Source organism: Embiotoca jacksoni, unplaced genomic scaffold (genome assembly GCF_022577435.1).
Source record: "Embiotoca jacksoni isolate LCO1_2020_lvr unplaced genomic scaffold, fEmbJac1.0.p SCAF_22, whole genome shotgun sequence".
Lineage (NCBI taxonomy): Eukaryota > Metazoa > Chordata > Actinopteri > Embiotocidae > Embiotoca > Embiotoca jacksoni.
In genome coordinates, this window is record NW_027185363.1 from 6633499 (window position 1) to 6648366 (window position 14868).

Sequence of the window (14868 nt, forward strand, 5' to 3'; positions counted from 1 at the left end):
TGCATTTATGTTGACTTTACTGAATGCAGAGTCTTATTGGCTGAAATATACACCATCACAACATTTGTCCCAAATTCTACCAGCAAAAGCAAATATACTATTCAAAAAGTGCAAAATCCACTCATTTAAATTAAAAATTTAAGCCGTATAAAGTAAAATGTCCTGTTATTATAACAGGATAATAAAATACTACGAGCTTTTGTGATTTTTTTTTTTTTCATTATAACTTAATCCACACACATACAACCTTCAAACATTTTAAATCCTAAAAAGAGCCTGCTAAATGCAATAAATCAAAGGATACTTAAATCATTCAAAAGTAGAGCTTCTGTACCAAATGAGGTTGTGATAGGTTTAAAAAAATGCAAAACAAAAACAAAAGCAGACATTCCATCATTAATAAATACAGGCATCCGTTATCTTGTCTTACATCAACAAAATGAAAATAAATCCTTTCCCCATGAAGACAGCTACTTTGAACAAAGCTCATTATGTTGGCTTTTTATGGAATAAGTAGCACTGTAACAATCTGGAGTAAAATAACACTGCAAGCTGTTAACAATGGTAATATAATAAGTAACCAAAATGGAAACAGCTAATGGTGCAAAACAATCATTATATGAAAATACAGATTATCAGTGGATTATCTGGACTTTTTTTTCATCTCTAACTCGACTATTACAAAAGCATTTCAGAAAAGCTAAGAGACATTAGTATAATAATGTTAAAAATGTCAAAATATAGTAATGTGTCACTAATGGTCCACTAGTTGTTAACATGTATAATATATATTGGCCCATTTATTGATAACCGGCTATAATCCTGGCTGTCAGTGTTCAACATATTTAATAATATTGATAACTGAACAATTTAAAATAAAACCATCAGTTACAAAGTGCACAAAAGACAAATACAAAATGGGAAATAAAAGCCTGAGAAAAGGAAAATGATAAATTTGCCTCCCATGCTATTATACAATCATATAATAGGTAGTGGGACAAACAGTTGGTATGTGAAACATCAGAAATGGTAAACATGTGTAGTCCAAGCTGTAAAAACAGTATGGAGTTGCCTCATTGTTTTCAATACTGCTTCCAGGACATAAATGAAGTTTGTCATTTGGCCCCAATCGTCAGAAAAACAGGTACATCATTGAGTTGGTAAACGTAATGGTTAAACCATTCTGCTCATCAGCTAACAAAACCTAAAGAGCAACATCCCTTGTGTACAGGCAGAAATATAATTATATTTGATATTTAATCAAATCAGTTATTTAAAGGAAATTCCTCTTTCCCTGTGATTTGGACCAAATGGCATCAGTATATCTAGGAAACCTCTCGTGTGTATAACAAAAAAAAACAAAAAAAAGATATAAAAGGAGGGGAAATGTTGCCTCAAGCCTTCATCATTTTCAAATAAATCTCTAGTGATTCTAAAACTGGCAGATCAATTAATGCAACCCTAATTTAATACCAACTTTGTAGCTTTAGCTGCCACAGGAATCTGTGGATAACCAATATATTGGAAAATGTTAACTCTTCACAGGTAGTATAAGTAACAGACTGCAGTACAGAGATGCCACATATACACTATATACGAGATCCTTCAGAAATAGTGCCATCATTACAAATCTTTAATGACTAAATTTAAATGATTAACGAAGTGTTAATGCTTTGTGTTGACTGGTTGTTACAATGTCACATTTTCTAAACCTTCAAATATAAATATTTGGACTGCCATTAAAACTCCTGCGTTAGTCTGCAACAAAAATATTTGTATTAAAGGATGCAAGTTAGCAAAACTGCTTTTTTAAAGCGCATTACAAGAACAGAACCCATAATGTTGGTCTCTGTTCCTGTGATGCATTTTGAACAAGCGCTTTGAATGTATTCACCCAATGAGATTACCACAGATTCTCAGGGTGGATTCCTGTTTCGTCAGAAATAAAATAGCTCATGTTAATTTCATTAGTTTTGGAGCAGAAGGGCTTCTTGTTAAAAAAAAACCAAAACATTTCCACAGGTATAAATTTATTCAATGGAACACCCTCTCACATTCGCGCTAATTAACTGGGAGGCGAGTGTGTACCGAATTAAACAGGCTTTTGACTTAAAAGAACCTAAAACCTTGCAGAGCCACTAGGACTTTGTTCCACAGAGAGGCACGACAGAATGAGACAGGGGAGTGTGAGAAAACTGGTGAGGGATTTGTCTTGTTGGGATTGGTCTTAATGACCCAGCAAAGTGAAGGATGATTGATTCTGGCGGCTAAGGTTCAGTAGAGAGGCAATTTTACATTTAGGGTGGGCAGAAATCAGCAAAGTAAGGGTGCTGCAAGGCTTCCTCTGCAGAGATCCTCTGGACAGGATTACATTTCAACAGGTTCTGTGCGAGATCAAAGGAAACATTTCAATAAGTGAACAGCAGCAGCAGATTTCTTGCAAGCAAAACTGTCAGCAACAACTGATTTGCATCATTTTGCCGTCGTTAATAAGATATAAGCACAAACAACAATAAAAAGAAACATTTTGGTTTTAATTACAGCGGCGCAAATCCCACCAGACCAGCTTAAAAAAAAAAGAAATCTATTTAAAGCTGAAAATCAAAGTACCTGGAGTAGATCTCGTCCTGTGCTACTTAGTTTGGGGACCACATTCACCAGTGAGGTGGTGGCTGGATACATGGGATATGGCTGGAGGAAGAAAGAGAAGCATTCAGTTAGAGACTGCAGTTCAAACACAATGTAAGCTTCATCCCCTGTGTGATTTACAAAAGAAAGATGTACCTTGTAATCGGGGAGTTTTGTCATCGTCTGCCACTGTTCTTCAGTTGGTGTACCCAACAATGTACCAAGTGGTTAAAGAAAGAAAAACTTTAAGACTTACTGCACATAAATTGTTAGTTCTGCCTGAGCAAACCTCTATGGGCTTAGTCCTACATAACACATTTTTAAGTAGCGGGCTCATCTCGTATCTACAACTTCGAAGTTGCAGATAGACGTTTGACGAAGCCAAAAAGGATATCTGAAGATTCTTTTCAATTGGTCGTCCACATCGTTTCCGGGGAATAAGGGCCTTCCAGCATTAGCCAGCTCTGTAACAGGACATTTAACATATAATGTGAGTGATTATTCACATATTCAACCAAAAACAACTCAAGAGATTCAATTCAACATTAGACATGAACACATAGTAACACAAAACTAAAACTAGTATACCTGGTTCTTTGCCACCCAGTTATAAAAACTGTGATATTATTAAAATATTGAATTCCCCTATTTCTCACATTTAATTTAAGATAGATTTTACAAAAAAATTTCACCCCCACACAGTGAAGGGATTTAGTTCCAAAAGTATCTTTGAATTTTGCCTTGCTGTCCCTGAGCTGTGCTCTAACACTCTCAAACACCTGTAAACAGTCTGGTACCAGACCATTCAGGATTTTATACGCGTAGCTTGCAAGAGACTGAACCCTGTTTCAACACAGTAATAATTTCAAGTGTCCTATACTTAAATAATAATAAATAAATTATACATTTTTAGTAGGAATTCTAACTGCATCGTATTCACACCAGATGATAGAACATAGTTATAAAGACAAGAATAGACCAATTTATATCCTTATTTGTGTCAACAATCAGAAACGCACCTGCGAATATGCATCCAGCAGACCACATGTCAATAGAGGTAGAATAAAGTTTAGCACCAAACAGCACGTCTGGAGGCCGGTACCACAACGTCACCACCTACAACCAAACCAGAAGAATTAGAACAATTACGCAACTAGTATTAACACAACCGTTCAGGCATTCAGTGTCATGGCAGTTCTCATTTTGTACTTGCGGTAATTTCACAAATGCTTGGATTTGGCAGCAGCATCACAAATAATAAATAGTGAACATATGTCTGCCTCTGGTGTTTTTACAAACAACTCCTTAGTCAGGTATTTCACACACTTTTCTCCACGTCTTTGAAAAGGCGTCAACTGAAGTGCAATTATAGAAAAGTTCCGTTTCCCATAGAGAATGTGTGGGCAGGCTGAGAGCAGCTGCAAGTTGAGTTTCAGGTTGAAAAGTACAAAAGTTCAACTCGGTACAGATGTTAATTATATGACCACCCGCTCACAAGTGATTTTTACTTGTAAGTAATGTGGTATATGCAAAAAGACTGTACAGTACTTTTGCAACACATCCTAGAGTGCTTTGTTTCAAACATCACCCACTCGAGGGTTGTGAGAGATTCCTACATTAATTTGGATGAATAGTTTTAAAAAGTAAAATTGAGCACAGAACTTTTGTATATGCACTTTTTTTTTCTCCTAAATTTGTAGTCATCTGACTCGGTTGAATTTTGCATGGATTAGCCGAACAATGATAAAATAAAAAAAATTCCATAAAGCAGTCGCTGTTTTAACAGTATATTTATGTCATGTGAAAAACTGGAGTATCATTCTTTTGTTTTTGCTAAAACTGATTCTGACACTCTTAGAGTCTCAGGGCGATACATCCTCTGAATGTCAAACAACCTTTTGAAATGACCTTACTTGAAACTCTCAGTGCTTCAGACTCAGTTCCCCTCTGGTTATCTCTTTCCTACATTTTCAGATCAGCAGTGTCACCCTGGGTCAACTTCCCACACACCCATGAGACTGGCCAGCGGGCCCTTAAGGTCAGCCGACCAAAGCCACTAAAACCTTTGTGCCTGTCATTCCTCTGATAATATCAGCAAAAGAAAAATCAAACATCACATGCAGCTGTGTGCTCTTCTCTGTCCCATCATCAGTTTAATCGATTAACTTCAGGATGTAAAGAGACATTTTACACGATCAATTAGCAACGGGTTTAAAATCCCTATTTTGCAGTCAAAAGGCTCAGAAATCAGTCCCTCAGTTGGTTTCTATTTAGATATAGAAGGTGCTGAAAATGATGCTAGTTCACTGGTCAAGCATGTTTCGCTGGAGACAGTTTATTTGTAGGTGCTGTGTTAATCATGTACAACCTACCTCTGCTGAGTAACACCTCACAGGAATGCCAAACGCTCGAGCCAACCCAAAGTCAGCCAGCTTCAGCTCCCCATTCTGCAGAGAGAAAGAAATTATTTTTCTACATAATTTGAACAAACACTAATTTGCCCTGCAGTGCAACAGACTCAGCTACACATTTCACACAATATGGTACTAATGAGCTCTCTTTTTGTTGTTGTTGTTGTTGTTGGTTTGTATTAAAAGCCACAAAGCGAGCCACACAGACCTAAACGTCACTTAGCGTTACACTTGGTTTCACCGCTGTGGAAAAAGGTACACTAACGGAGCTAAATGATTTGCTCACACAGCAGCGAATATTTACCAACCGTCAGGTTAAAGTCTACACTCACTCTGTTGATGAGGAGATTCTGCGGCTTCAGATCTCGATGAAGAACGTTTCTACTGTGACAGAAAGCGAGGCCTTTCAGCAGCTGGTACATGAACGACTGCAGAGGGAAACAAAACAAACAAACAAAAAAAATAGAGACGAAACGATATTTAAGCAGTTAATTCCAGTTTCAAAATATTTAACTGACCTACTGATGACAATAAGAGCAAAATATGTATACACACTATGGATCTGGGCATGCTCTCTTTAATGGATCATCCAGGGTGTTCATCATCTCACCTTCACAGTTTCAGGATCTAAATCCCCATTGCAGCTGTCGAAATACTTCTTCAAATCCTGCAGTGATGGAAAGAAACAGCATTAGGTTTTTTTAGAAAGTACACAATAAAACACACCGTAGATTCGGGGTGACTAACTCACCTGATCACAGTATTCAAAAACCAAGGTTAACTTCTTGTCACTGTGCAAAACATCGTGTAGTCTGGAGGAGACAGAGAAGCCTCATCAGCATTAAATGCACACCGATTTGCTATTTTACTCATCTGACTTAAACAGCGAAACACCGCCTGTCATTCACAAGTTCAATGTAGCTCGGGCTAAGTAGACTGACCTGACAATGTTTTTATGCTTGAGTTCCTTCAGAAGGCAGATTTCCCTCAGTGCAGAGCTCGGCACCCCCTGAAAGAATTAAAAACAACAACAACAACAACAACAAAACAAAAAAAAATGAAATGCAGGCTCGTTCAGCACTAGCCTGCTATAGCAAAACGCTAGCAAATACTTTGGAGCTCGTCGGCAGCGTGCACACAACAAACCTCGTCGTCATCGTCCAACCGGACCCTTTTGAGAGCCACGATTTCGTGCGTTTCTCTGTTTTTAGCCTTGAAAACGGTCCCGTACGTCCCTGCGGAGTAAGATAGTGGTTCGGTCAACGTTGCCGATGAATGGCACAGCAAGGCTATGCTAACGTTAGCTAGGGGGGAGGAGGGGGGGGGTTATACCGCACAAACCGGCAGGCAGAAGTTCGCGACAGATTTTTGTTGTTGTTGTTGTTGTTGTCAAGAACTCGTGTGAGTAAAAAGCCGTACAAGCTGCTTTGCATTTGCTCGGCAGAGAAAGAAACGAGTTAACAAATGCACGAAGCGCATCGTCGGGGTTGAGGGCTAGCTAAGCCCTCGCATCAATATAAACGCTAGGTTAGCATGCTAGGCTAGCTCACGTCAACTTAAAAAAAAAAAAAACACATGCAACTTACCCTCTCCGATTTTTTCAAGCTTTTCATATTTCTGCATATTTGGCCAGTGAAGCCAGCTCCGAACAAGCTACACCCACACCAATGACTGTCAAAAAAAACCCAGACTGGGGCAAAAAAAAAAATGTGCAGACAGCTGGTGCTCCCTTAAATCGAGCTGCAGTAGCTGCTCCCCTACACGGTCTGCGACCGAGCTTGTTTTGTCGGCCATCTAGAGGCCGAAAGAGGAACTGCAGCTGCTGCTGGATGCGGCAACATCTCGTTTACGTACCATTTCCAGGGATGAAACAAGTATTCTGGTCTTAAATAAAGAGTCCTCGTTGCACACTGTAACAGTACTCCTCTTAATGTTTGTGTTAATGGAAGCATGTGAGTATTATCAGCAAAATGTACTTAAAGTATCGAAAATTTAAAAAAAAGTACTCGTACTGCATAGAAATGTCCCCTTTTGGGTTTTTTTTTTTTTTTTTTTTTACTGTTGTTTTGGGGTTAATATTACTGCTGCATTCATGTCCATTTGACCTCATGGGTATTTTTTTTTTTTTTTTTATTCATTATTTGGAAAACATCTTTTTGTCAAAGCTTACAATAACTGAGGACTGAAAGTAGTTTAAACTATCCCCTCCTATGCTCGCCCAAGTGCTTCATTGGCATTTGCCACTACGACTTGTTATTCCAACATCACCTTTAGGATTAACATTTTACTGTTATTGGTATTTAAAATTGCTAATTTATGATGGTTGCCTATTGTCATATTCATTGCATTTACATGGTACATAACTTAGTTGTACATTTTTTTTATTTGCACTTTTCTGCTCTAAATTTTCCTTGCCATCGATATTTTAATGTGGTTGTTTTTTGTGTTTGTAAAATGTATTTGGGCCATGTTGCATGTTGATTTTCGTTTGAAAAAAAAAAGGTAATTGAGTTGAATTTATACAGCCACTATCAAAAGTTCAAAGACAGCAATAATCATAGTAACCTTTATGCGAGATTCATCAAATTTTGTTTTAGTGACTTTTTGAAAGAAATTCTTGCTTTGATCTGACTGATGTAGATGGGGAGCAAATTCCCAGCAGTAGTAGCTCTATAAAAGAACAGTTCCCATTATAGTCTGTACTTAAAGGTCACAGCTTTAGAGATGTGTTACTGTAGACTATGTGATATCTGAGTAGACTTTTAAATGTGTTTCCGTCCATTAAAATGATCCATTTCTATTCTAATCTCAAACTGTAAATGGATTCTCGGAAGCTGTCAGACTACATGTTAATTTGTTATCTATATTTCCCACATGGGATATATAGATATTCCCATATCTCTTTAATGGTGTGAAGCATTCTCATTCCATTCAGCAAATAATCCACAAACATAAAACATAAACACAGTTAATGACTATTGATCGGTAACATTCAGAAATGTGCAAGACTTTGTATCAGTACACAAAGTGTAGAAGCACACAAGGGGAAGATAAAAGCCACATTGAATAGGAACATTAAATTGATACTGCACTCAAAATGTTGGGCATCTCACACTCTCTGTAGGGTTGAATAGTGGCTGTAAAGTTTTGTAGTTTCCACCAGCTGAGTCACAATAGTGACTCAAAAGATTTGATGTATATTTAGTAAAGTCATATTTACATTGGTAAAACTTAAAAAAAAAAAAAGTATTATAATCCATAAAAATGAAAAATACAGCACTCTCATCAAAACAAACTGACATTTTTTTCATATTGTAATTTATCATTCTATACAGAAAAACATGAATAGTATTAAGAAATTCCTGTTTAAATTAAAGACTGTTCAGTAGTGTAATTTCTTAATCATCACAGACTGATCCAGTTGGTCCACCTCTACATTCACATTCACAAAATATAAATCTGTAACTTTGCCATAAAACTAGACAGAGAGCTGAGATCATTTATGATAAATTTTACATAATTCATCTGCTCGCGCCAGCCTTCCCTTTGCATTATAAAATTAACTCTATTATTTATTGTAGATCGACTGTAAACAAGTTTGGCGGTGGTTATTTCTTCCCCTCAGCTCTTTGCCTGCGGATCAGATCAGAATAAAGTCCTCCTTTGCTCAGCAGTTCCAAGTGTGTCCCAGCCTTTAAAGAAGAGGAGAAGCTGTTAGATATGGTTAAAAATTAGATTGCACAGTCCATACAATAAGATAGAAGCAACCAATATATCCATATGGATTACTGAAGATGGACTGATGTTGTTTTTTTTGGTGCTTCTATGCAAAAAATTAGCTGACACATTTAACAGGGGATAAGAGTGTCTCCATTTCTTTGAATACTCTGCTTCCTCACCTCCACAATGCGGCCATTGCTCATGACACAGATTAGGTCGGCTCCCTGAATAGTGCTCAGTCGGTGGGCGATGATGAGCACAGTGCGACCCCTTGTGGCCCTTTCCAGAGCCTCCTGCACCACTCGCTCTGACTCTGCATCCAGAGCGCTGGTGGCTTCGTCCAGTACCAGGATGCCGGGGTTCTTGATCAAGGCACGGGCAATGGCAATGCGCTGTTTCTGCCCTCCTGATAGCGTCACACCTCGCTCACCTGGGTTTAGAGATCTAGAGCTTAAAATTTACACGGCACACCATTTCTTATCACCGGTGAAAGCTTATAACGAGAGTACATACCGACCACGGTGCTATAGCCGTCTGGGAAACCTGTAATGAAGCCGTGAGCATTTGCTTGCTTTGCTGCATTGATGACCTCAGTGTCTGTAGCCCCGGGCTTCCCAAAGCGGATGTTTTCCATGACAGAAGATCCAAACAAAACTGGCTCCTACAGAGAGTGATGTAAAAATACAGTGAAAACTTAAGTGGAAACTAATGTTGATAATAACTAGATTTATCAAACTAATTTATATTTTAAAAAGTGAATGAATCAATAACGGGCAGTCTTTACCTGATTGATGAATCCGATGACTTGCCCCCTGAGCCAGGACAGGTCGAGTGTACGAATGTCGAGCCCGTCCAACATGATCACGCCACTGGTCGGATCGTAGAAACGCTCCAACAGGGACGCCACTGTGGACTTTCCTGCAGGGTTCAAAATGTATGAGCTCACCATCACACTGTTGACATGTCAAACAACTGAAACTAGGAACATTATCTCAGAGATCACCTCCTCCAGATTCTCCAACAATGGCAACAGTTTTAGCAGGTGGCAGCGTCAAGCTGAACCTCTTTAAGACCTGATGGCCAGGTCTCGTTGGATAACTATAAAAATATTTAAAACAAAAAAATCAACACATAATAATCTCTGATATTTGTGTTTAGTTAAGGTCTAAAACTGTATAAAAATCAACTTTACGTTTGAAATAAGATGACGCACTAACCTGAATGAAATGTTCATGAAGTCCACTCTTCCGGTCAGAGAGTGGTACGGGATGCGTCCTCCTCCAGAGAGGAGGATCGTAGGCTGCAAGGCAAGGTATTCAAAAACCCGAGCCCCAGAGCTGAGTCCCCTCACCACCTGTAGCAAATGTTAGATTTGATCTCTAACGAAATAATATTACACATATCTACATTTTCACAGACTTGATTCGGTTACATAACATATATAATGTCAATTTTACTCACCTGTCCAAATAGGATAGAGACACTCGCCAAAGACCTGAGCATAAAGAGAAAACGTTAATTATACTGTGAAATCAATTACTTTAAACCGATACATTTGACTGTAAATGGGTAATACAGAGAAATCACTGCGAGAATAATGACTGTAATTTTACCTTTGAACAGTCTGGGATGCAACCAAGAAGGACATGAGGTCTCCTGGAGACATTTCATTGCTTGAAATTAAAGTTCCTCCAGCAAAAATAGTCCCAAGTACAATGCCTGTATAAACAGCACACAACACAAAAACATTAGCAGAAGTTCTGAGTTACAGAACCAATCTGCTTCACATTGTGTCCATCAGTTAACAATATAAAACACACTCACAGTTCAGGGCGATGTTAGACAGGCCCTGGAAAACAGCTATTCCAGTACCAAGATGTTCATTCATTTCACAAGATTTGTCAACTTCATATGCGTATAATCTGAGAGATAGACAATGGAAATTAAAACAAATGATCTCTGACATAAATCTACTGCAGCTCTGAAAGTACTTAGGCTACAAGTAAATCAAAATGTAAAAAAGACTCTAACTTACTGGAGCTCCCGTTCCTCCATAGCAAAAGCTTTCACTGTCCTCACATTACCAAGTGCCTCATCTGCCACTCCTGTTGCTTTAGCCACCTTGAATGTGAAAACGTTAAGTAAAGACACAGTCAGACAGCACATTAAACTCATTTTGTAAATATAAAAATAATCATTTTACTGTTTCTCATTGCTTATTTGGAGTGACAGTGGCATATATCACAATATAATTAGCATAAACATATGCAGTACATCCTGCTGTTTGTGAATCAGTCCACAAAATTATGAGTCAAAGTAGGAGTCAACATGTTGTTAAGAAACTTAGCATCTTGACATTTGTGGGCAGCAATGCGAGCAGATCTGTGCCGTGTTAAGAGAAGAGGAGGAGAAGGTGCAGTGTGTCTGCAACATTCAGAAAAGAAGCTCTTTTCTTCTGCTCACTTTGCTTTGTATCATTTTGAAAGCTTTGTGATGACTTTATATGGAACATTAAAACTGCACTGATGTTGTAATACATCCAATACACCAAGCAGTTCCAACAGATGTTCTGAGCAAAATTATGCTGCGTTAATGCTACATATGGGGTCACCTGTTCTTGAGCCTGACGGGACAGTTTGCGAAGGAATGAGCCAATGAGAGCTCCCGCTGCCACAAGACATGGGAGGACAACTACAGTCAAACCTGTCAGTTTTGGGGAGATGACATAGAGAGAGACAAAACATCCGACTGTCTGTGTGATACTCCGCAGACCCTGGAAATAAAAAAAATAATAATAAAAAAAAAAAAAATCAGAATTAGAGGGCTAAAAGCAGCATGTACACTTTAGCAACACAAACAACACGTTGACACCAGAATTTGACTGTGTCTGTGAAAGTACCTGAGAAATAACCAACTTAAAGGATGACTTGAACTCCTGAATGTCAGCAGTCAAACGATTTACAAGCTGCCCAGTTTTATTGGCATCAAAGAAAGCCACATCTTGCCTGAGGAAAAAGAATAGCAACATAAAGCAGTTTACTGGACGGCAGGCTTGGTACATAACAGAAACACTGTAATTGCTTTATTTAAAATATACATGAATTTTCCTGAGTCAACACTGAAGAATTTGTACCTCAGTAAGGATGCAAAGAGGGTCTTCCTCATGTCTGCCGCCACTCTCTCCCCCACCCTTGAAAGCAGGATGAGGTAGCCACTCGTTAGCAAGCCCTGCACAAAGGAGGTGAATCAATACATGCAAGCAATACGTAATTTTGCATGCAACAACTGTGACATTCGGAAGTTTGTATGCATGTTTCGTCTGAGTGGCAGTGAGCGAAACAGAGCGTGCAGATGTGTGAGAGAAACAGGCATTACAAACTTTTTTATCCAGTGAGATCTCATAAGGTGGTACGTAAGTGGAATAAACAAAAAGAAAATGCATTATTTATAAGAACGCTACAATGTGATGTAGACCAATAGACAAATCACTTACTAAACCCTTAAAAATTGATGGTGTATAAAGTTGAATGATGAGGTTATGTTATATAATACAAGCTTAAAAGAATTGGTTGTTTTTTGGTCGTTTTGTTTTGTACAGGAATTTTGTCTTACCCTGCATTTTTTTTAGCAGTTAATAATAATTTAATTTTAAACAGTTAATTAATACATTTATAAATGTATAATTGTTCTCCTCAATTTAACACTTATAAATATGGAGTATTTTAGCACAGGATACAAAATAGTGGACATAAACCAAACAACCAGGCAATTGTAATTAAACCAGAAGTAGACTGGATGTCCGTTTGACCTGGTGTGTGCTTATGCAGCTCATCACTGGCTGGTTGTAGTTGATTCTTTGTGAAACACTGTGGGTTGTGCAACTGCCTCAGACATGGACAGATTTCTTGTGCACTTACTTGGATAGCATACAGTCCAAGTAGTTTCATGGCAGGTCCTCTTATCTCACGGACATAATTCCCAGTATGTTCTATCAGGTAGCGAGCCACAACATTCACCAGATCCCCAAGGACCAAGGGGATTTGAATGTTCAAGATAGCTGCACCAAAAGCAAGCTGAAAGACAAATCATCAATTTAACCGATTAGCATAAATGCCCTCATAGTATTGTATTTTGCTTTCCCTTTCAATAACTTATTTGGGCTCACCACAACAGCACAGATAAGAGCAAACATCTGAGGTTTGACAAACTCCCACAGGATATGCCATTTGAACTCAGGCACAGGGTTTTTGCCACCAACTTCCACTGGGGTGTTGTTATTTACATCTGAATCGCAGTGAGCTACATGGCAGAACAGTCGTGCTGAGACAGTAAGCACTGCTGGTCCCAGGATGAACTTCAAAGCCACCCCTGGGGGTTTGGATGAGCGGGTGGTGGAGTGGCGGGCAGCTCGCCGAGTCAGGTTTACAATGCGACTGACAGCATTGCTGGGCTGCTGTGAGGAGCTGGACGCTGGACATGTGTAGAACCTGGAAATAAACCACAATATTTGTACAATTAGAGATTCAGTAAACTAAACTAGGATTTGTAAAGTTAACATCTTAAAAGCAATGCCTCTAAGAAATCGAAAGGTATAACCATAACATTTTTAGGCGTACAGTTAAAGTTGATCTGAATTAGGACAACAGATAGAAAATTGTTATTGATTAACCTGCCTACCTTCTTATCAGTTAATCAATATTAATTAACTGACTCTCTATCTCTAGCTCACGAGGAAGGATTTTAGAGGCTGTCACTACTATTGGTAACAATATTTCAGTCAATAGTATAACAACATAACAACCAATTTCAGTATTGGTATTCAGTATTTTAAAATTTGTGATCAAGATAGATAGAGACATTTTAGAATGGAAAACTTACTAAATTAGTAACATAGTTTGCCAATTTATGGTTGGTTATTGGCTGACACATAAATAATACAGATACATCTACAAAGGTCTGCCATTATATCAAACCTGCAATTTATTGCTTATGTCTCATGTGACCAGGAAAATATTCTGGCAATCAATAATTATTTCACTGTACACGGGGATGTGAGTACACTTTAGTATAAACCAGATTGCTATTCAGTTATTCAATTTACAGTGAAACAAAGGAAATCCTGACATGTAGGGAGCTTCTGCATGCAGCTTTTTGAACAATTTGAGCAATGAATCGGCTTGATTATCAACATTAAAAAAAATTTGAATGTATTTTTTCAGCTTTTCACCATTGGCCTTAATTAGGTCTTTTTAAACTTTTTTTTTTTTTCATGTGGCTGGGAATCATAACAATACTATAAACAGAGACATCTTGATATGACACTGGATATCATCTGAGGATATTGTAATATCATGATGTGGCATAAGTGATGTCTTTTCCTGGTTTAAAAGACTGCAACACAGTCAAGTGATGTATTTGCAGACTCTTATAGCTGTTTTATTATTTGACTTTATTTATTTAGTCATTATATCTACATCACAGATGATTACTTATCAAAAAAAAAAAATCTCATTGCGTAAATTTTGTGTTAAAGCAATCCCAACTGTATTGCTGCAATGTCAATAGAGGTATTTGGTCAAAAATCGTGTGATAGTTGATTTTGTATAGAAGAGACAAATCAACCTTAGTATGTCAATTGTTGTCGATTCATTTTCTGTCTATTGACTGATCAATCAAATTTACGTTTCTGCTCTAGCATGGATTATAAACTCAAAAGACATGTGCACTGTGTAGAAAATCAAAGTTAGCCAAGTCTGCCAGGGTTGGTAACCCAACATGTGGCTTTTACAACAGATAAAAGGTCGAGCGTTATTAGCTCAACGAGCTACCGGTGACTTTAACCTACCGTGAGAGCTTCCATTTGTCTGCTGTATTATTGCATCGCGAGTATAACGACACCGGCCGCAATGGCGCCGCGATACTTGCTCTACAACAGAGCAAGTGGAACATGTTTTATTCTTATTTCAGTGATAACAAGAAGGTTTAAAGTATTCGTTAAACTCTCCGGTAATCCAAAGGCACCATGCAGGCTGCCATACTGACTCTGACCCAGAGTGCATTTCAGGGGCTGGAGAGAACCGCGGGTTCACTTTGAATGTTGGTTTGTGAG

At 38.2% G+C, this 14868-nt stretch overlaps 2 protein-coding genes across 2 annotated transcripts; both read right to left on the minus strand.

The window, feature by feature from the left end:
• cdk5 (cyclin dependent kinase 5) lies at nt 1-6812 on the minus strand. Its single transcript, XM_069157556.1, has 12 exons — nt 6626-6812; nt 6186-6274; nt 5981-6048; nt 5791-5851; nt 5650-5706; nt 5372-5467; nt 5001-5075; nt 3648-3744; nt 3021-3092; nt 2785-2843; nt 2611-2691; nt 1-2384 (listed from the first exon to the last, which is right to left on the minus strand). Exons 1-12 carry the CDS (start codon nt 6660-6662, stop codon nt 2298-2300), a joined length of 879 nt encoding a protein of 292 aa, XP_069013657.1. The 5' UTR covers nt 6663-6812; the 3' UTR covers nt 1-2297.
• Nucleotides 6813-7242: 430 nt separating this feature from the next.
• abcb8 (ATP-binding cassette, sub-family B (MDR/TAP), member 8) lies at nt 7243-14790 on the minus strand. The gene is made up of 16 exons (XM_069157557.1): nt 14605-14790; nt 12925-13246; nt 12677-12832; nt 11893-11987; nt 11659-11764; nt 11371-11532; nt 10795-10880; nt 10584-10681; nt 10373-10478; nt 10221-10254; nt 9977-10113; nt 9763-9857; nt 9544-9677; nt 9273-9420; nt 8939-9189; nt 7243-8731 (listed from the first exon to the last, which is right to left on the minus strand). The coding sequence occupies exons 1-16, from the start codon at nt 14706-14708 to the stop codon at nt 8648-8650; spliced, it is 2118 nt and encodes a 705-aa protein (XP_069013658.1). The 5' UTR covers nt 14709-14790; the 3' UTR covers nt 7243-8647.
• Nucleotides 14791-14868: the final 78 nt, after the last annotated feature.